The 22,268-nt window shown below is 38.0% G+C and overlaps 1 protein-coding gene across 12 annotated transcripts; it reads left to right on the forward strand.

The window, feature by feature from the left end:
* Positions 1-244: 244 nt before the first annotated feature.
* On the forward strand, positions 245-21,002 carry picalmb (phosphatidylinositol binding clathrin assembly protein b). Of its 12 annotated transcripts, XM_027174026.2 has the most exons (24): positions 245-816; positions 3,888-4,030; positions 4,124-4,199; positions 4,316-4,418; positions 4,620-4,713; positions 4,876-4,987; positions 7,500-7,606; positions 7,694-7,735; positions 8,326-8,337; positions 8,490-8,575; positions 9,483-9,606; positions 10,431-10,564; positions 14,004-14,095; positions 14,240-14,389; positions 14,851-14,934; positions 15,193-15,282; positions 17,048-17,158; positions 17,316-17,423; positions 17,568-17,598; positions 17,676-17,775; positions 17,873-17,932; positions 18,353-18,457; positions 18,654-18,765; positions 19,687-21,002. In XM_027174026.2, the coding sequence occupies exons 1-23, from the start codon at positions 687-689 to the stop codon at positions 18,744-18,746; spliced, it is 2,187 nt and encodes a 728-aa protein (XP_027029827.1). In that variant the 5' UTR covers positions 245-686; the 3' UTR covers positions 18,747-18,765; positions 19,687-21,002. The 12 variants fall into 12 exon arrangements, with proteins under 12 accessions (XP_027029827.1, XP_027029816.1, XP_027029822.1 ...); XM_027174015.2 differs by lacking the exon at positions 14,851-14,934 and having other exon boundaries at positions 10,437-10,564; XM_027174014.2 differs by lacking the exon at positions 14,851-14,934 and having other exon boundaries at positions 246-816.
* Positions 21,003-22,268: the final 1,266 nt, after the last annotated feature.

The raw sequence follows: 22,268 nt of genomic DNA on the forward strand, positions 1-22,268 counted from the left end.
CCCTATATTAGATATTTTTCATGATCGATTATTAGAACAAGTGCATTAATGATTTCCTTCCTGGCCAAGGTGTGGAGCCTAGTTACAAAGGACGGATCTCAGATGGCTTAATCTGGGATGTATTAGTAAACTAGATAGTCTGTAAGCGCCATTATTATATACGCAAAGTAGTGCACCTAGATAGGGAATAAGGAGGAATTTGGGATACGGCCATCGCCTGATCCAGGATCAGCCTTGTAGCGAGCGCAGTGTCCTATATTGGAGGAAGCCGCACAGGCCCGCCATTTCACTGAACGCCTTTCTGGTCCTTTTAACACGCCTGCAGGGTGGTGAGAAAAAAAAAAGGAGGAGGGGAAGAAGACAGTGGGATTTGGGGCGAGAAAGGGATGGAAGATGAGTCAAAGAAGCCGTGAAATGTTTTCCGTCAGACTTTTAACGATGTAAGGATTTAATAAACGTTAGCAGATATTAATGATCTCGAATCGGTTCGGGATTTTTCGTCGCGTTCACTCGGAGCTCAGGCTGGGTTTCTCCTCATAACTCTATATCTCCTTTTTATTTCATCTTAACTGTATTATTCTACGACCACGAGTGAACCGAGGAATAAAAAAAACCTAATCGTGGTGTGATTGTTTTGAGAAAAATCCGATTTTTTTTGCTGTTTTATCCGCGTCGACGCGCTGAAGATGTCGGGCCAGAGCATTACTGACAGGATCACAGCCGCTCAGCACAGCGTTACCGGCTCGGCCGTGTCTAAAACCGTCTGCAAGGCGACCACACACGAAATTATGGGTCCTAAAAAGAAACATTTGGATTGTAAGTATTTCATCGAAGTGACACGTTCAAATTTGTTTGTCGCAGTAAACACAAAAAAGATGCTCAAGCTTCCGTTGTTATGGCGATGTTTAACGGTAGCCACAATGGGAAGCTAATGCTAACAGTTATTATAACAGTCACAGCAGTTGAGCGTTGCTTTTCTTTCTTTTCTTTCTTTCTTATTTAAAACGAATTAAAAAAAATATTTTTTTTTGCCTAAGAATAAGCTAATATAGTTTATACGGGTTTATTGGAGTTTCATGAAGGCCCAGCTATAGACAAAAGATGTAGACAAAGATGAAAATAATCTCTGGAGGATTTTCACATTGAAGCTGCAGGAAACTGAATCAGCTTCACATCTGAGTCCATGAGCTCCAGGATACAGGATAGGTTTCATCTACTATACAACAGTAATGTACATTTTAAGTCCTCATGACTGCCAGCAAAGATGTACAAATGTTTTCAATTGACTGTATTTTCGTCCATGTTGGTTGTTGGATGTCACTTCAGTGTTAAAGTGATGCTGATTTGATTGCATTTCTACCTAGACAGCATGTGCAGTATCTTTTAGAGTGGTTCACGATCCCTGTCTAGTCCATCATAGAGATTATATTATTTATTCAGACTGAGATTTCATTGATTCATTGACACATCCATACAGAAGTAAGGCAGTGTAGAGTTTTGCTTATGGGCTGGGATTCGATCTCACGTCTTTCGAATCCTTCACTTCTTATTTGAACTTTTCTTTAGTTTCTTTCGCCTCCTGAGTTAAATGTTAAAGCACCGGATCGAGATCGTGTGTGACCCGAGAAACCTGTCATGTGCCGAATCAGGACTGTAAATGTATCTGTATGGAAAAATGCAAATACATTCAAATCTTATTGTCCACAAGACTAGAACCGATTTAGTCCTAGGGATAGATAAGCCTGCTCGTGATGTCAGTAAATGGCCACCAGTTTCTTAAATCCTGGTTTCATTGCCACCTTAAATGCATATATTTAACTCATGTATATGTTTGCACTCATTTCTACACATTTCATAGACTTCTACTTCATATTTATTTATTCCCAACCACAAATGTCATTAAGAAGTAATTGAACGTGCAATAGCTAAATATTATTTAAACTTAACTTTATTTAAACTTCTATCTATCTATCTATCTATCTATCTATCTATCTATCTATCTATCTATCTATCTATCTATCTATCTATCTATGCTATGTGAGTTGTCTAGTGGTGTGTATTGTGTCTGTAAATCTAGGTAACTGGTAATAGACTTTTGTGTCTTTTTAGCTACTGGACTGAAAGCAGCTTTAGCTAATAGCAAACATTTTAACAAATCAGATTTTCAGTGATTGTGTTCTTTAACTTTCATCCTTCTCCCCAAAACAGTTCCTTTCAATGCTGACATACTAATATTGTCTCAGGTCTTGTCTTGTCTTGTCCACTGATGTCTGTACTGTAATTACTTTAAAAGGTGTTACTGTATAACGTTGGAGTTTTGGTCTATAACTGTAGGTATAAAGCATGTATTATTGAAGGATTGCTGGTCCAGCCAGAAGTCATGTATCAACACGAATCAAAGTTGGCATCATTTTCAAGCCAGTCCAGGCAAATGTCTTATCAGAAGTCAGGCTTGCTCATTCACAAAGCTACAAAAAGTTTGGTAAACCATATGAGATTTGAGATTTGGTAAACCATATGAGATTTGAGATTTGGTAAACCATATGAGATTTGACGCAGTGAGATTTGTTTTGCTCAGCTTTATTTAAAGAAGAAGTTTCAATTCCAACACACACCACAGAGATACCAGTTACCTGCCTCTAGCTCACCTGCTTCACATTACATCCACATTTACTTACTGCAATTATTGCAGTCATTTCAGTGTGTATTTGCAAATTGTTGCCTCATTGATTGCTGAGTCCTTTGCGTATGTCAGTGATAGTGATCTACGTAGCTGTGAGTAAACTCTGCAGGCCATTCCCCTCTCACTGGGTTATTGCTACAGTACCTACTTGTTCAGCCCAATATCAAAATTGAAATTAAATAAATTGATCTCAGCAGTTTTAATCACGAATGTCATCCCTTTACTTACTTGACTTTTTGTTTGACGTTTGAATAGACACTAATTACTTAAGTAGAAGCATGGTATTAATTCTACAAAGGCAAAAACTGTGTGATAGCTAAACCTTTATCATTTCCTGGCTTTGTTTTAATTTTTTAACTACCGTAAATCACCATCACATGCCTGCTTTAGGAAGTGACTATAGCTTGACATTCCACGCTATCTTGAATGACCTTTGAATGTAAAGATTAAACTTGATAGACATGATCACATGTCACAATATTATTCTATAAGAATATTATTCCTTTTTTATATAACTGCACAGTATAAAGTGTATTATTTTGCTTATATACTACAACTATTTACCAAATGTTACAATTTTAATTTAGAAATGAATGACACCATTGCCCTTTTTAATAATTTATCATTACTAGGTTACATGAAGTGTCTGCCATACATGTCTCTATAGCATAATTAAATAATTTTAAAAACTATTTTGGTTGGCTAAAATAACAATTGGCTTTTGTGTTTCTTCATCTTTAAAAAAATAAAGTAAAACAAAACTACGAGGAACAACTTGCTGGTTACTTTACCATCATTTTCATCTAGCACCAATCTTAAGACTATATTCTGTTAATAGAAATTACAATTATTCCATGTTTCCCATAAAATATCGATTTAAATTACAGCTATGGAATTAGTATTTAATTTTTAAAAAACATGCAGAATTAATGGAGTGTTATCTAAACCACACAGAGAATGCATCTGCTTTAATCTTAGGTCAAAGTAAAATGAAATTTCTATATGTTTTACTGGTGCATGAAAGAAATGTCTTGAAAAGTTTGTGAACTGCATTTAGAATAGTTTTTTTTCCTGAACAGTTTTGTGCACTGTGTTATCTGGTGCGAAGCTAAAAGCACTAACAGGACACCACATTATGTTTCTTCGGTTGTTATGAGGTACAGAACCACTTTGCAACTCTCACATTGTTTCGTCCCCTTTATAGATCTCATCCACTGTACCAACGAGATGAACGTGAACATTCCTCAGCTGGCTGACTCGCTGTTCGAGAGGACCACCAACACCAGCTGGGTGGTCGTCTTCAAATCCCTCATCACGACACATCACCTCATGGTCTACGGGAATGAGGTCAGTACCGATTTCGACCAATCCTAGCATTCAAGCTTATTTATTTAAACGTTGACATGCTAAGAAACACTGCTTTTGTGTGTTGCTTTGCAGCGCTTCGTTCAGTATCTGGCCTCCAGGAATACTTTATTCAACCTCAGTAACTTTTTGGACAAAAGTGGTCTACAAGGTACTGCATGACACTAGCAGGAATTTCTTTTATTTAATAAATATTTAACTTGCCTGACAGGGTTGATTGCGTAGACAAAGCGTACTGATAGATTCGATGTTTCTGGTCTCTCATAGGTTATGACATGTCAACGTTTATTCGGCGATACAGTCGATACCTGAATGAAAAAGCTGTGTCGTATCGACAGGTGGCGTTTGACTTTACAAAAGTAAAGCGTGGGTAAGACATCTGATCCGTTATTTTAGAAACATCAGTAAATCCATGAGCTCACACAAATCTCAGAATTACCATATACATTTTCTTTCAAAACATTATAAAATGCTTGAATGAATAGGGAAGCAATCACTTTGCTAGAGGTTCAGTATGATTAAATTCTCAGGACAAACCACTTAAGTAATGTGTCCTAATGTTTTCCTTTAGGGTTGATGGAGTGATGAGAACTATGAATACAGAGAAGCTCCTTAAAACCATCCCGATCATCCAAAACCAGATGGACGCCCTGTTAGATTTCAATGTGAGTTTAGCACAATGCTGAACGTCAGATTCTGTTCTCGATACCTCCGATGTGTTTGTTATTATTTCAGCTTGAACCACTTTCCACCAGGTCTTTTTTTTTTTTTTATGTTTAGCAGCATATACTTCTGTGAGGAAAATCTAATTATTGTTCTATGTCCAGGTCAATGCCAACGAGCTCACCAATGGGGTTATTAACGCAGCCTTCATGCTCCTCTTCAAAGACTCAATCAGGCTTTTTGCAGCTTACAACGAGGGGATAATCAACCTACTGGGTAAAGCTTTTCTATTTTCATGCCTCTAACGCACATTCGAAACAATTTTTATTGCAGTGTGTGATTATCAGTATATGGTTATTATTATGTTGGCTTTGTAGAAGCCAACATTCTGTTTTCCTATTTAAGCTTAGACAAAAATTTATCAAGAGTAACTCCTCCTAGGGCTTTCGAGCCACATGAACCAAATTCAAATGTTGTAGACCCTGGTCTGAAGTTTGTTGCTATCACTTTTCTAAGCTATCCGAGTACCGGTACTTCTGGTTCCAGGTCTCAAACTGGCCTTTTTTCCCATAGGCTCCCATTATAAACTTTGGAGGTTTATAACTCGGCAAGCTTTCGAACTATCTACACCAAACTTGGCCAGATACTCTGAACAAAGTTTTAAATTGGTGTACCGACTGGCCTTCCGGTTGTCCCGCAGCCCCGCCCCCAAAATATGCAAAATCAAAATCATGACCCTTATGCCCACTTGCCTCCAAAAAGCACCGGCCTTTGCGAATACTTGCGTCATCAAAGCCAACATCAAAGTTTGTTGCGATGAACTTTAGAAATCTAGTTCTTCTTCTTCTTCTTATAATTATTATATAACAGCATTATTATTATTATTATATAACATTATTATTATGGTTATTATTATTATTATTAATAATATTATATAACAACATTGTTACTTATGTATATAAGTAATTATATTTAGAAGCATAATTATACATGTATTATACATATAAATAATTATGAATGTAATCTAACATTATGTAGTAGAGTTACAAAAGTATTCCCATTGTTTCTTTGTTTGTTTTTGTGCCATACATTTGTAGTTTTTTTTTTTTGTATTCCTCTTTATGGATCGTATTGCATTCTCTCACCTCTTTACCAGATACCAAATAATGGATTTTCCTCCTGTTTGGTTGTGTCTATGTCCTGCATTGAATTTCTTTATCACGTCACATCCCAAGCAAGCCATGGTGCTTAAAGGCTCATATGAAAGGAGACACTCAGGGTTTAATGAATTTGTAAATATTTCTGATTTTCTTAAGCCTACTAGGGGAAATATGTTCACAAAAAGTACCAAAAATGCAAAATTTGAATTTCGTGAATTTTTATTTCACACAATTATTTATATTAGTGATGGTGATATCAGCCCCATTTCTGCTCTCTAAGATGCACCTTGTTTATAAGCTTCTAAAATTCGAAGCTATTTCTTTCATCTACTAAGATTCTGTGTCATTTTATCCCAACAGAGGTAAAAACATCTCACACTGAACGCCAACTGTGTCCTGACTCATTTTATGTCAGTCCTGCAGTGACAAAGTAATTCATTCAATTATACTGATCGAAAACGTCCGATAAGTCGATTTCCATTCCGCTGTCAGAATGGAGCACCAGTGTAGTGGTAATAACCCTTATACAGTGCTTAAAGAATGTCATAACACTTACAAATAGCTATAGATACTGTCTGAATTCAGATCACTGTAGCACAGTTTAAACACACGTGTAGTTATTGTAATGCAGCATGTATGTTGTATGTTGTATTATTTAATAATGTATATACCTTTTTTGCTATTTGAAAATGTAAGCATAAGTATTCATTGATTCTATAAGTGGATTCATTTCATATGCTTAAATATGATTAAGCGTGAAGCAGAACGAGAATATTTTGTTCCCAATTGCTGCAGATGCCAATAATATGAAATGATTACAATTTATGCGCATCCTTTAACAATATTGTAAAAAAGAGGACAGTCATGAAGCTCGAATCAGTTAGAATTAAAGCCTGGGATTTAGTTTAGAACTACAGTAGGTATGAAATGTCTACATGCGCATGTTGAAACTACAGGTGAAAAAAAATAAAATAAAATAAAGAAAAATCATGCAAAATCTTTTTTTTTTTTTTTTTTTGATTTTTAAGCTGTTAAAGAAACCAACACAACTAAAGTGAAAAACAAAACAAAAAAATGTTTTAAAGACATATAAACATAGTTGCATGAGTTGCAGTAACATAGAAACATAGTTGCATGAGTGTTAAATCAGTTCTAATTCAGCACTTTTAAGGTGAATCTTTCTGGGTAAAATATGTATAGTATCAAGACACCAACATATCAAAATCACTCTGACTCTGACTTTCTGTAGCTTTACACCACTATGAGCTACACAGTTAGGGACTAGCTACATTTTATTATCTGAAATATACTGAAAAAAATTTCACCACCTTTATCTGGGGTCTCTTAAAAATGGTCATTTTTTCACCCCTTGTTTTTAAGATGATTATTTTGCTCATTGATTTTCGCTCATTTTACAGTTTAGGCATTGCTTGGTATCAAGGATCATTTTTTAATATTTCTGGTTCGATGCTGGGATCATAAGAACGTCAAAACTGAACAAATTCTGTAAACTTCACAGCCCTGAAATTTATTTATTTATTAAAAAAATTAAAAATCTTCCCATTGCTATGCAGATTAGATATTTTATGAAAAGAAATGAAATGAAACGTGTGTGTTCCCATCCACAGAGAAGTATTTTGACATGAAGAAGATTCAGTGCAAAGAAGGACTGGACATTTACAAGAAATTCCTCACCAGAATGACCAGGATTTCTGAGTTTCTCAAAGTGGCAGAGGTAAATACAGTATCTCTTGCTGTAGTGTGATGAAACATTTGTGTAGGTGAGAGCTGTTGTAACGTTCATGTTCTTGACCTACAACAGCAGGTGGGGATCGACCGAGGGGACATTCCTGATGTTTCTCAGGTAACACCCCATATATCTGCTCTACACAAGCTTCTTAGAGAACGTCTAGAATAGAAGTTCCAAGTTCACTGCATTCTTGCTATTTTTCCCTGCAAGTACTTTCTTTTGCTCTATTAGTAACTGACCTTAGTATTCTAAAAAAAAAAAAAAAAAAATCTCTGCTATTATAGTTTTCTACACCGGGCTTAAACGGGACAAAAATTGCATGAAGCTTACTAAAGACATGCATGTAACTAAAAAATCTTCACTTTACTTTTCTTAACTTTCCACTACAGCAAATAAAGGTGTTTGGAGCGCAGCTGTGACTAGTTGATTGGAAAACTACTCACTGAAAGCGATTTGTTCATTATGTCACAGTGTAAAAACAGCCATGTAGCAGTTATACCAGTCCAATCATTCAATACAAACTAAACCCAAGCAACAATTTAAAGCCTTAAAATGACTATTGTTACATGGGCCTGATAGAAATAAACCAATATTAAACAGGGAATAAATTAGATGCTTTCAAACATCAAAACGTGGATCTCTGATCTATACCACCTTTATATTCTGTATCTATCCTTATGTTTCCACTTCCTGTCTACCTTCAGTTTACAGTATGTGTAAGTACTTCTTTACTCACTTTTTTGACTCTGCACTTGTTTTCTGCTACGTTTTATAGTTTATTTGATTGCTCTTTCTTCGTGGCATTTATTGTCTGGTTTATGTTTCCTGAGCACATGGGTGAAGTGAATAATTACTTGCTTTGCCTCAGGCTCCCAGCAGTCTCCTGGATGCTTTAGAGCAGCACCTGGCCTCTTTGGAGGGCAAAAAGGTCAAGGATTCTACTGCGGCCAGCAGGTATGCACTGCACGCATGGTTTTCTGAATCAGCATGATTTCATTAACCATTTTTTTACTCTTCATAAGAATAGGCTTTCATAACTTACCTCAAATAGAAGCCTTTATTTTTGTCACGTATACATTAGAGCACAGTGTTGTTACAGACTTGATTAAGGTAGTATGTTGTAGCAAAATTAAAAGGTAGAGTCTTCGAAGTTTGATAAATGCTTCAGAAAACTGAGTCGGGACTAAACAAAAATCAAAAAAACGTGTAGCCAACGAGCAAAAAGGGGCGGGTCTTGTCAATATGGGCAGAGATTGTGTTCAGTGCGCATGTGTGACATTAGCAGAAAACGGTTTTAACATTGACATGGAGGATAAAAACAAAGAAAGAAAGCGAAGAAAGGCTTACGATAAGACAAGAAGTAGGACGTGTTAATATAGGATCAGCTTTCCAGCGCTGGAGAGAACTGAAGGAGCAGAAGTTGGCCGCATATTCACAGATTGGAGTTTCCCGAGTCAATAACTCCTGAGCTAAACTCTGTTTTGTTTTGTTTCACAGAACTAATATATGCCGTCCTTTGCATGATTATGCTTGTGTGTCATTTTTGCTTGTTTGTTTATCTGCAATCGTATTGTTCTTCCCTTCAGCTATGATAAAGACACATTTCTTTCCAGTAGTTGCCTGGGTTACGTATGTATGTGTGTGTGGAGCTATCAATACAGGGGTGGGGCCCATTTGGGTTAGGGGCATGTTTGTTTTGGTGATTTTATATGTCAACATTGGTTTTCAAACATCGGAGACCCTGCCTTTAATACTATGCATTATGTTCTATTTTTAAGTAGCATGTTATTTATTTCTTTTTTTGTAAAGAGAGTATTATGGAGATAATATTCAGTAATGTAACTGTATTTGGCTATCATAGGGCAAGCACGCTTTCCAATGCTGTATCGTCCCTGGCCAACACTGGCATGTCTTTCACCAAAGTGGATGAGAGGGAAAAACAGGCAGCCCTGGAGGAAGAGCAGGCACGTCTGAAAGCACTGAAGGTGACCTATCAGATTGCATTATTTACAGGGAATGATGTGAAAATAGGAATCTTCCCTTTAAACCTATGTGTTGCAATTGTTATTTATAATTCTGCTACCTGTAAAAAGTTTGGGCACACCTGCTAATACAAGGGTTTTCTTTATACAGTATTGACTATTTTAGACTAATAATGTCATCAATACTATAAAACAACACATATGGAATTATGCAGTTACCTAGATGTGCTAAGACAGCGTTATATTTTCAGTTGTACAAATAATCTTTTCCTGATGAAATAGGCTTTTCTCAACCAGCTTTATAAAGGAGTATGATTGTTGGCTGCTACTCGTAAGTTATTTGGCTGGAGAAACAACAAAGTGTTTAGTAAAATAACTTGGTTCAATCCATTCTCCTGGATCAACCCTGAGCTCAGGTTACTGCTTGTGTAAATGTTTTTCAAATGTCTATATGAGTCTCTCTGGGTTCTCTGGTTTCCTCTCACCTGCCAAAAACATGTAGGTAGATACGTTATGTTAAATTGCCTCGAGGTGTGCCCCTAGGAGAGTTTGAATATGTGTCTCCGGTGAACTGCACGGAACTTGGGCTCTCATCCATGGTACATTGCTGCCTCAACCCTGACAAGGATAAAGAGGCTACTTCTTTTTATTATTAATATTTGTCTTAGAAACAGATCACACTTTATTAAAATGACTTCAAGACATTGAAAACTGTTTGTTCAGTTTAACATACCGCACATATAATTGATAGAATTGTTTTTGACTGCCAGCTAAATTGTAATGTCTTTGATGGCCAATCATCATGTAACTGTGCCACGTATCTCCAGGAGCAGAGGTTGAAAGAGCTTTCCAAGAGGCCCTCGTTTGCCACTACAGACACATCTCCCGTGTCCACCACAGCAGCCAGCATCAGTACAGCTCCTGTCATTGACCTGTTCTCCACCCCGAGCTGCTCTAATGGGTGAGCCTTTCATCAGATGTGTTTCTTACGTAATCTAGCAGCCATGGATTTCAGATTTAAGTACAAAATCTTTGTGTATGTAAATATAAAATGCACATATGTGTGTGTGTGTGTGTGTGTGTGTGTGTGTGTGTGTGTGTGTGTGTGTGTGTGTGTGTGTGTGTGTGTGAGTGAATAAAGGAAAACAGAGGCTCATGCTTCATGAAAACGAGGCAGATGCTTTTCAGAGGCATGCATTTGGCGTTTTTATTTTAAAATGGCCTTTAGACATCAGAACTTCATATGGTCAAATCTGATTGTAAAGTTAAACATGTGCAAATTCCACTGACCTGTTTCACTATTCATCACTTCAATCTTTGGCATATACATGTGATCAAATGAAGGGAAGCTTGTAGTAAAAGCAGACAGTGCAGATTGTTTAGTGTCTACAGGTCATTTGTAAACGTGACTCGGGATGTGCAGACGTTAGTTATTATTAGCACATTACTCAATTCATATGCACATTTATGCACAAATGGCACTTAGAATCCTCAGTTAGAATCAGGATTGAGACTTGTCTTTGTATTAAGACTTGCTATATAACTGTATAAAGCTCTGTAAGTAAAAACAGCACATTGTCATAATTCTTTCTATATCCCTAAATGATATTATTAATTTGAGTCAAAAGAAAGGATTGTGAAAGGCAAACCTCTTTTACATCATTTTTTTTCACTAAAATGTTCCTTGGTCTTAGGGCTGGGCGATATGGCCTAAAATAAAAATCGGGTTTTGCACTTTGCAGACGGTCCCTTGGAATTTGTCTCTTAGGTGTTCGCACATAAGAGACTTGTGTATCTTTTCCAACATGGAAATTGGGTTGTAGCTGCCTCTCTACATTACTACAATAAAAAAAGAGGTGCTATTTGTGTAATAAGAGCGTTTAGCTCAGGAGTTATTGACTCGGGAAACTCGAATCTGTGAATATGCGGCCAACTTTACTTAAGTCGCAATACACAACATAGAGTGTAATGTTTGTTGATGCGTATAACAGGAATTCTCTGCATCCATCGATCGATGTATCGATTTCCAATTGGCCCCTTTTTATCATACTGGATAGTTTGTAAATGTTTCTAAGACGGTAGTTTGTTTTTTTGGCGGTGTGTTTGTGCTGCCGCGGTCTTTTTCATTTCGCAGGGCGCAACATCTCTCCCACTCCACAGCATGCCTCTGTTTAAGGTGCTGCAGTAAATTAGTCGTACTGCTACCTTTGCTAGCAACAGACTTTGAACACACTTTGCAGCGGGGTGTTGTATTCTGCGTCTGACGCCGCAAAACTGAACCAATTCCATATGACAGATGACACTGTGCCTTTCTTGGGAACGAGTTCTTCGCTGCTCGCTGCCATGTTGTTTGTGTTTCTCTATGGCAAATGCGTGGGGGAAGGAAGGGCTGCACCCATTCAGTACTACGGGAGCCCAGAGGGGAGCGTCAGCGGATGTTAAAGAGAAAACCGATTTTCATTCAAACAAATCGATGTAAACTACACAATCGAGTTAATCGATAAAATCGATTTATCGCCCAGCCCTACTTGGTCTTAGTTAATTTCAGGTTTTAATTCAGTACTCAATTCGTATGCCATAAATATAGCAGTATTTCAGTAAAAGTGTAATATCTCAGCAGTGTGACACTCATATGAGCTTTTTATTTGTGCTTTTATGCCTGGCACAATAGATAAACAGTAATAAATGAAAACTTACTAGCTCATTGCATGTGTTTTACTCATCTTTTGTTCTCATTTACTGACAGATGAATGCTTACTGCTTAGGGAGAGAGAAAGATAAATATTACAAGAAATAGGTGGCGTAATAGGGCTCAGGTGTTCCATACTAGTTATTATCACTCTGCCTTGTCCCCAGATACATCCCTCCCAGGGCAGACCCATGATAAAACCATATGCCCACCTGTGACATACCTCCCCTACCACCTAAATGAAAAAAGCAGCCACTACCACCACCTGATTCCCTTCTCCATGAAGCACTGGGAATTTAAACCCAAAATGGATAGAAAGTCCAGGGAGTGAAGCAGACATACTCTGTTGTACTAACAAAGACCTGCTGGCACTGCTTTGATCACTGGCTCTGCCATTTTTATGAGATCAGCTGGCAGGCTCATGTGGAGTCTGAGAGGTGGCAAAGGCAGGGAGTTATGAAGTGTCTTCTCTGACTGTCCTGCCATCCTATTTAATGTCCTGCCTGGTCACAGTACCATAATGTACATCTACTGCCAAGACACACCTCACACTGCACTACTCAGTACTCACTAACTAGTAACTCCACTGCTGAGTGAAGAGTCCACTGCTGTGGTGGCTCACAGTTTGTGTGAAACCTGAATTAACCACAATTTTCTAATGTGTACCTTCAGAGTTGTAAGCGGCACTGTGATGCCATGGGGAATAAAGGGGAAAAGAAAAGAGACTAATGAGTATCGTGTCACAATTTACTCACTCACTCATTTTCTACCACTTTATCCGAACTACCTCGGGTCACGGGGAGCCTGTGCCTATCTCAGGCGTCATCGGGCATTGAGGCAGGATACACCCTGGACGGAGTGCCAACCCATCGCAGGGCACACACACTCTCATTCACTCACACCCCTACCATGCATGTCTTTGGACCGGGGGAGGAAACCAGAGAACCGGAGGAAACCCCCAAGGCCCGTGCTTGTGATTGCGTGAGTAGGGAGAACATGCAAACTCCGCACACACAAGGCGGAGGCGGGAATCGAACCCCGACCCTGGAGGTGTGAGGCGAAAGTGCTACCCACTAAGCCACCGTGGCCCCCACGTGTCACAATTTAGACCAGACAAAAAGATCATCTAGCTGCAAGTTGGTTCCATTCTGAGATTCAGGGACACGATCCATTAAAAAGACACCAAACAACTGAAACGCTGTTCTCTGTCATCACTTTGATTAATTTCATTGGATGTTGGAAAAGCCTGCATCCTCCTAATGCTTTTCTTTTATTGGCTCACCTTCATATATCAAGGCTTTTGTCATGTAACGGTTGTGTACATGAGGAAAAATTAGGGTGTGTCCTATTCATACCGCATGTAAATCAGACACTAGGTGGCAGGAGATTCCACACAGCTGAAACATTTCGATCAGCTTCGGCCGAATCGTTTGCTTTCAAATGTACAGAATTCATGTTGATGTTGTGTCATATTCAAATTTTTCACATTTGTCGTGTTATTCTGGCTGATGTATTATGTTGGTATCTGATTCTCAATAGTTCTAACATTTCCTTCAATCTGAAATCCATATTATTGAGTTATTGAGTAATTATATCAACATCAAATGTAACAGTTATAAATGAATATAAGCAATAATGAAATTATATTACTACTATCTAGTAAATACAGTTTCATGCCACTAACATAAAATTGCTTTTTCTTTATTCCCAGCACTTTGAAGATGGAGAGTGACCTCTTTGACTTGAAAAGTACCTTCCAGTCATCCATGCAGCCTGGGCCCTCACTATCCACACCATGGGGAGGTATAGTGTAAATTCTCCTCCATGTCTGTATGTCAGTGTCAGAGACTCTGCATGATCTAGTCTTTTCATACTGACGTCTTTCCCGTTCGACTGTGTTATTCTTTTCTTCTTCATGCTCTATCTCTCTTCCCTTTGCCTGCTCAGATCCTTTTACTTCTTCCGAAGCTGTCGAAGGCTCCGTCCCTACCCTAAACCCTTTTCTAACCAAACATGTTGATCCTGCTCATCCACCTGCTGTGTCGTCTGACGGCGTTAGCTTTCCTTCTAGGACATCAGGTCATGAACTATTTGGCGGTAAACACACTTTGCTTTTCTTCTTCTTCTGCACTATATAGTTTGTTTTATGAGCACCATATTAGCATTAACACCAGACTGATGTCAGTTCTTTGTTTGTTATTCGGAAGGAAGTTTCTCCTATACAGTGTATTTCTTTATACTCACGCAGAGCTACCTCAGTCATAACTGAAATCTTTACAGAAATTTCAATTGGTTATAACAGATAAAAAAAAAACAGTGGCCTTTGTTTCAGGATACATAGTGTGTGATATTATTTCAAGCAGTGCAGTTTATTATAAAAATCAGTACAATACTAATATTTCAAGCTCCTTTCTTATTCCTAAGTTGTTAGAAAAAGCTGTGTTACAATATTACCACTATAACACTGTAGCCATGAATAACCATTTATTCATTGATAAGTGTATAATCTGGTTAAAAGATCTGGTTGAAAAGTGATTTTGTTTTCTTTTCCACTGTAGATCAATATAATCCATTTACTGATTCAAGCTTATCCGTATCAGCCATTTACAATCAAACAGTGCGGATAGAACAAGTAATCTCAGGTAGTATGATGGCAGACCATCCCTACCTCTGTTATTCAGGAATATAGGGCTTCAGTGCAAAAGGGATGATCAGAAGCATATGATAAGTTGATCATTTCTAGTGAATGCCATTCAAATTTTGAACAAACACGGACACGTAACCCAAACTGGTGATCTGTTACCTGTTACATACTCTTCAGACGAATATAAAATGCATCTCTCTTCAAGTGTTACTAATGTTCGAGATGCCATCTCTCCCTCTCTCCACTGTTGTGTTAGATTCTTTTGGTCAAGCGTCCATGATCCAGCATCTCACAAACCCCTCTCCCTTCCCTCCCGAGCCTTCCACTGTAGCAGGTCTGTTTCGAGGTAGGGGGCCCGTGACTGCAGCTTGCTTTTTCGCTAACTTTTTTTGGCGCCTTATTTCTCATGTCAATTCTGTTCTGTTTCCTGTTTCCCTCTATTACACCTCACCCAGTTTTGTCTGATGTTCCTCTTGCCAGACTGATCACTTATGCTTTGTTCAAGTCAAAACCACTTGTTATAAATTCTTACCAAATGTGCAATAATGCCTAAACTATAATTATGCTACAAATTGTCACAGTTTACTGACTGAGGACCAAGGACTAAGTACCAAAAACAAGAGGGCGAGGCAATAATCAAAAACTGTGAAAAGGGAACAAATTGGTTGATGAGAACCAGGCATGACCTAGGAAAAACACAAAATCATTATATAGGGTGTGGAGTCCATCAGCTCTAATGAAAGCTGGCTGGAGATCATACCTTTCCCTGAAGAGCTCTCTCCAGGACAAGCTCTCTAGTTAGCTCTTTGGCAAGGATCATAGGCAAAGTGCTTGAAACTTCCTAGGAGTGGATCCAGGATGTCCTGTGCCAGGACCCAACAATGGGGACAGAATATCACATCAGCCATCACCATTAAAAACACTGAGATGTGAAGTGAATCTCATAACAGTGCCTCCTGTCAAGGGGTGGGGTATATTAAGCAGTTTGTGGAATGAACTCTTGGTTTTAGCTGAGTCACTTGCTGTTTGCTAAGTGCTGTAAATGTATATTGTGGAGAGCTAGGCGACACTGAGTAGCCGCTGTCCAGATGCTTGTGGGTGGTTAAATGGTGTGAGCAGTGAGGCTGTTTTATTTCCTGGATTTATGCAAGTAAACCCAAGCTAGCAAGACCAATCTTTAGATGTGATCAGGGATGTTGAGGAACTGAAAGAAAGAACAGCTTGCTGGCAAGCAGAATTCTTGACTTTGGTGCGCAAAGATATGCTAGTGAGAATTGATTGCACATTAAACAGTTTTGTGTAGTAACACTTGTTCGGTGCCCACCAAGACATTAGTCCATGTAATTAGGTCATCACAGATTGACAGGCACTATTTTTTTATTTACAATGGGAATCAGCTTTAATGTTCTTGTATCCTGGACCTAACAAACAAAATAGCAAAGTTAAAATAATAAGAAAATTATTTGGGAACCGATAAAACGGGGGTCTTACTCTCCGTCAAACATGATGCCTAGTGGTTCCCTCCATAGTGGAGCATCATCCTCAGCTGGAACAAAGGCAGAGGAACAACCTTGGGGAATCAGGGCAGGAAAGTCCATAATGGGACATGACCATCCCAGTGATGGTCTTCCTGAATGTCCTTGACCTGGGTCTTATACAGTCCAAAACAGAACCTGGGTTTCCACAACAATCCCACTGGAGCCGGCTGGAGTCATTCTGTCAGCTTGGCGACGGTGTGGAATGATTGAGAAGGGATATAGACGAACCATGGTTTATTTGACAAGAACGTAACGAAAAGTCACTTAACTTAAACAAGTCATGGTACTAACCTAAAGGAGAGCACTCGAAAACCTTTTATTCTGTAAATTACTTTTGATTCTGTAAAAATGGAGGGAAAAATAGCTGTATTTCCAAAACAGTTAAAGCAATATTAACCTTCGAATTAAAGCTAAAAATCTATACTTTGTTCACATCTTGACTGAGACTGCCACTCTTAATGAACAAAGCATACATGTTAAAGGCATGGCAGATGTTTGTACTGCTTTTACCCTACATGTACCTTTTTTTTTTTTTTTTTTTTTTTTTTTGGTGGTTTATTTGGTCTTTTGTAGGATATGGACCTCCACAGGTTCCTTCTCAACAGAGTACGGGGGAGCTAAATGTTGACTTTGAGTCTGTGTTTGGAAACAAAGCTGCTTCCTGTAATAACCTGGACACCAACGGTATAGTACACTTATAATGAAAGCTTCTATTTGTGTGACTGTGCTTTTAGTTCTTTGTTTGTGCTTTGTTTGTGCTTTTCTCTTTGGTCGAGTCTCATACCGAAGCTGTACATTTCACAGATATTTTTATCTCTTGTCATTTGGTTGAACCTTTCAGGTGGGATTTTGAAGCCCACAATGGCTGGCTCTAACCAGCCTTCCTCTCAGCACCCAGAAAAGATAATGTCTAATGACCTAGATTCCTCTTTAGCAAATCTAGTTGGAAGTAAGTCTTTTTATACATAGAATTACTTAACGAATGTCTAGAATATATGCCTTTGTGTTCAAAATAAGTTAACATTTATTTCGTATATATTTAATTACTAAAATGAATGTTAACTATTTCTAATCTCTTTTCCAACGATTTCAGACTTGGGAATTGGAAATGGTACCACTAAAAAGTAAGTCATTTTATTTCTTAGATGGTTAAAGCAAATGCACTGATTAAAGCATTAACTGGCTCTTAATGTGATGACAGTGATATCCACTGGAACCAGCCAGGAGAGAAGAAACTGACAGGTGGAATGAACTGGCAGCCCAAAGCAGCCCCTTCCACTACATGGAACCCTGTCTCAATGGTAACATTTTGGAGCATTTTGGAGCTTGAGCCTTGTATAAGAAGCTTTGCAAAGTAAAATTCTCATGGGCTCACTGGTCTTACTTTCTGTCTTAAAGCCTCCATCAGTTATGGCCTTCCCTGCAACAACCCCGACAGGCATGATGGGATATGGATTGGTAGGTATTTTGAGCTTAAAGATACAGAATATAAGATTTTGGGATTCCAACCATTGTTAGAAAAATGCCACTGCAAGTTGTTTATGGAAAAAAAAAATTGGTGGTTGTGTTCAGCTGTCAAATATAATTGAAAGGTGTCAGCAAACCATGTAATTCACACCAAGTAATATGCTTAAATTTTAGTGACAGCTTATGTTTAAAGCAACCTGTTAAAAAAAGGATAATGCTACATTTTCTTGATAAGGATTGTATTGTGTCTCACTTATCAGATTTTATGGACAGGTCATTTTTTTTTTTAATATTAATGTTCAGTTCTTGCAAACTTCCTTATTACCCTTTTTTATCTAAGTTGAACACTTACTAATTGAGACTCTAATTTTGAAGCGTTAGGAGTGTTTTTTAAAGCTTGACTCTCTGTAGCCCCCACAGTTGCCCTCAATGTCTATGATGACACAACCCACAATGATGTACACACAACCGGTCATGAGGCCATCCAACCCATTTGGAGCTGTGTCCAGTGCACAGGTATGTGTTTCTGCTTGTGAATAGATAAAATATAGTCCAGTGAAAGCTCTGTTGTAAGTGTACTGTATACTGTTCCATGAGACCAAAAGATCTTTTTTCCAGCCTGCAGGCCTCTTTCCTTTGTGTATTCCTTCCTTTACCTGTCTAAGCTCTTTCCTTCTCTGATTCTCTGTTTGTGTCATGCTGTCTACATTAGCCCTCTGCTGCCTCTAGTCCCTCCAGTCAGAGCCCTCTTCGAGCACCAGGACAAGACCCCTTTTCACAGCTCTCTCTCAAGGATTTCTTGTAGAACCTCATCTCTTGTCTAGGTACTAAACAACTACATGACCTCTGTGCTGTTGTGTAGTTACTGCATGACCCCTGTTCCTGTCCCGCATGACTTTTATGCTTTCTAGATCCAGACGTACAAAACTGTTCTCATTTCTGCCCTCATACAGTTACCCACTCACCTAATTTAGGTTTGGGTGTGTTCAAGCTTGTTAGGGGGCAAAAAAAAGAATAGTTTAAAGGGTTTTAAGGTCTATCTATCAGTTTGTGGGTTAGCCAAACATGTTTCGAGTATTTATTTTTATTATTTGTTATGTGGAACGTTAATGCATACTGGTAGGTAGAATATAAGATTTTGGGATGCCACCCTTTGATAGAAAAATGCCTCTGCAAGCTGTTTATGGGAGAAAATTTGGAATAAATGGATTTAATAAATATGGAAACCACTGTATCCAAGTAAGAGTTGCAGTCAATCTGTGGCCTATTCTGGGAACAGAGATAGTGTGAAGCAGCAAAGCTATGCACTGTATTACTATTAACACTTGTACTATTAATACAAATGTTAATAGAGACTTTTAGTAATGTTAGTTTTTGTCTAACTCAAAAAAAATCTGTGAAACAAACCATGTTTACCAAAGTCTTCTAAAAGTGTTACTCTCTGCTCCAGTGCTTGCTGAAGATTGTACATGCATCGGAATGCAATGTTGTGTATAAAAAAGTACATTCAAGACTAATCTGGCAAAGAAACCAAAAGCTTAACCATAACTATAACAATTTTCTGCCAAAATATTTGTTGGGTAACATTTATGAATATAGTGTGAATAAAAACAGATATGAATATTTGATTCTAATATGATTGCTCTGGAAATGAAATTATATTCTGGTAGTTTGAGGTTTTTAATGTCTTGGTGTATATATATATTTATAAGTATGAAATAAAACCTTTAATGTTTTGCTTGCAGATGCAGTTTATGTAACACAAGCTGAATTCACTCCCTGAAGTCAAAGCATTGTCCAGCGCAGCTCTGTGGTCTGTGCTGTCCTGCTCTTCAGATGAACCAAACATGTCTAAAATGTCAATGGTGCAGGACCAGAAGGTGTAATAAGACTGAGAGCTTGTTAGAATCATTTTGTAATTTGTCTGCGATATGAAGTGATGCTGCTGTTCTACCCTGATGGGGATTCCTCGTGCATTTTATAATTTGTAAAGATAGGTAAATGGGACTGGAGAGTTTAACATTACGTGTGAGAAAATCTATGTTAATGTTCCCTGTTGCCGTTTACTTTTTTTTTTTTTAATTATTATTATTATTCTTTCCTTCTTTTTTTTTTAAACAAAAGGGCAGAAATCTCCCTAACTCAGTCAGAAACTCCTACAGTAAATAGGACGCAGTGATGATATTTTACCACTTTCTTTAGTTTTGTCTTTTTAATTATGTTCACAAATAGACCTCACTTGTGTGTTTGTATTTATTTATGGTTTATACTCAAAAAAAACAGAACACGTATGAATGTGTATTCATTGGAATAACGTTAAATAATTTAACCTTACACATGGGTGTTGGATTGTATAAGGCAATTAAAGCAATTAGAGATTTTAAAATAGCTATGTGAAAATAACACCTGTAAGTTAAATGATATAGAACACTAAGTATTCTCTATGTTTCATGTCTAGAAATACTCTTTGTAGATCAAGCATTCACAACTCAGAGGTATTGGGAAGATACGATTTAGAACCTGCTGATCTATATAGCCGATAACCATACCTAGGGTTTTTGAACTGAGTTGTCCAAATATCTGCTCGGGGTTAGACCTGGGAAGAGATGTGTTTCTGCATTATGCATGGAATGCCATTGTTTCACATACACAGTTCAAGATGGCTGCCTGTCTGAATGGGAAGATTTGCCCTCATATTTCAGACTTGATTAAAGCAAGCCACTTCCCCCAGGACTGCTGGCTGGGCCCACTTGCCTAATTTGATATCATAATGGACAAAGGTCATATTTATCACTGTATATCTATCATGTAACATACAAAAAGAAAGTCTTGACCAAAAGAAACATTGTGCGCTGTTGACCAGTGCGTTATGTATATACTGAATACTGGGTGTTTAGCTAAGGATGGATTGAACTGTGAAAGCAATTCAATTGAATCCGACTTTATTGACGTTCTGCTGAATATTGTCGTCCTCACAGATTGTTTTCTTTTGTTTACATATTTAAAAAAATGTAAGAAAACTAGTGTAATTTTTTTCAAATAAAGTGCAGCTTCCACAACACACGCTGTCGTCTTTCTACTTGTGAGCTTATAGTTTGTTTGTTTTTGTCAAGCAAAGTTCTATTATTCTACCAACAGAAATGCTTCCAGAATTCATTTGAAATATACAAAACAATACAGGAGGCCTATGCACAGGACTATATAAAAATAATATACACCGTCTGGCAAAAAAGTCACCACAGGTTTAACTAAGCAAAAAGGTAAGAGCCTTCCATTACTAAGTTTAATATGTTTAATATGCAAATATGTTCCATACACATAATACAGTATACATACAGTATCAATATTTACTTGCATGCCGCAATTAGAGTTGATTATTTAAATACATTGATGAACTTAAATCTAGCTGCTGCTTTGCTGTCTCACGTGTGGAAATGCTGATATGCGCTTAACCAGTCAGTTCAACTCAACCAGTCAAGTCAATCAACTCAACTGTAATGCCTTTGTTTATTTTACAGTGAGTTCCAAAGTTCTTTAAAGTGTACATTTTGCACAGATTAATATTTATAATAATGATTTTAGTATTAATTATATTGTATGCTCTTATTTGAGTCAAGTCAAGAAGCTTTTATTGTCATTTCAAGCATATATAGCTGACAGTACACAGTGAAATGAAACAACGTTCCTCTAGGACCATGGTGCTAAATAAAATGACATAAAGCTACATAAAACAACACAGAGCTAAGGACTTAAGTTATTGCCACATAAAGTGCAAGACAATACAAGACAAGGCAGGATACACCCTGGACAGAGTGCCAACCCATCGCAGGGCACACACATACACACACACTCTCATTCACTCACACACTCACACACTAAGGACAATTTTCCAGAAATGCCAATCAACCTACAATGCATGTGTTTGGAAACCGGAGTACCCGGAGGAAACCCCAGAGGCACGGGGAGAACATGCAAACTCCACACACACAAGGCGGAGGCGGGAATCGAACCCCAACCCTGGAGGTGTGAGGCAAACGTGCTAACCACTAAGCCTCCATGCCCCCCACAATATAAGACAAATACACAAAATAGCACTGACATACTGTATGTCAGTATGTCACAAATAGTGTGCATACTGTAGATAATAAAGTGCATTGTGCCACTACAGCAATTGTAATCATATTAAAACGGATGAAGGGTTGTGGCAATGGCATTGTCTGTGGAGTGGTTTGGACAATAAGCAAACTGCAAGTGGCCCAGTGAAGATGGTAACTGAGTCTTGATGACAAGCTTCTCAGAGCACTTCATCACGATGGATGTGAGTGCT

This window comes from Tachysurus fulvidraco, chromosome 11, assembly GCF_022655615.1.
Source record: "Tachysurus fulvidraco isolate hzauxx_2018 chromosome 11, HZAU_PFXX_2.0, whole genome shotgun sequence".
NCBI classification, from domain to species: domain Eukaryota; kingdom Metazoa; phylum Chordata; class Actinopteri; order Siluriformes; family Bagridae; genus Tachysurus; species Tachysurus fulvidraco.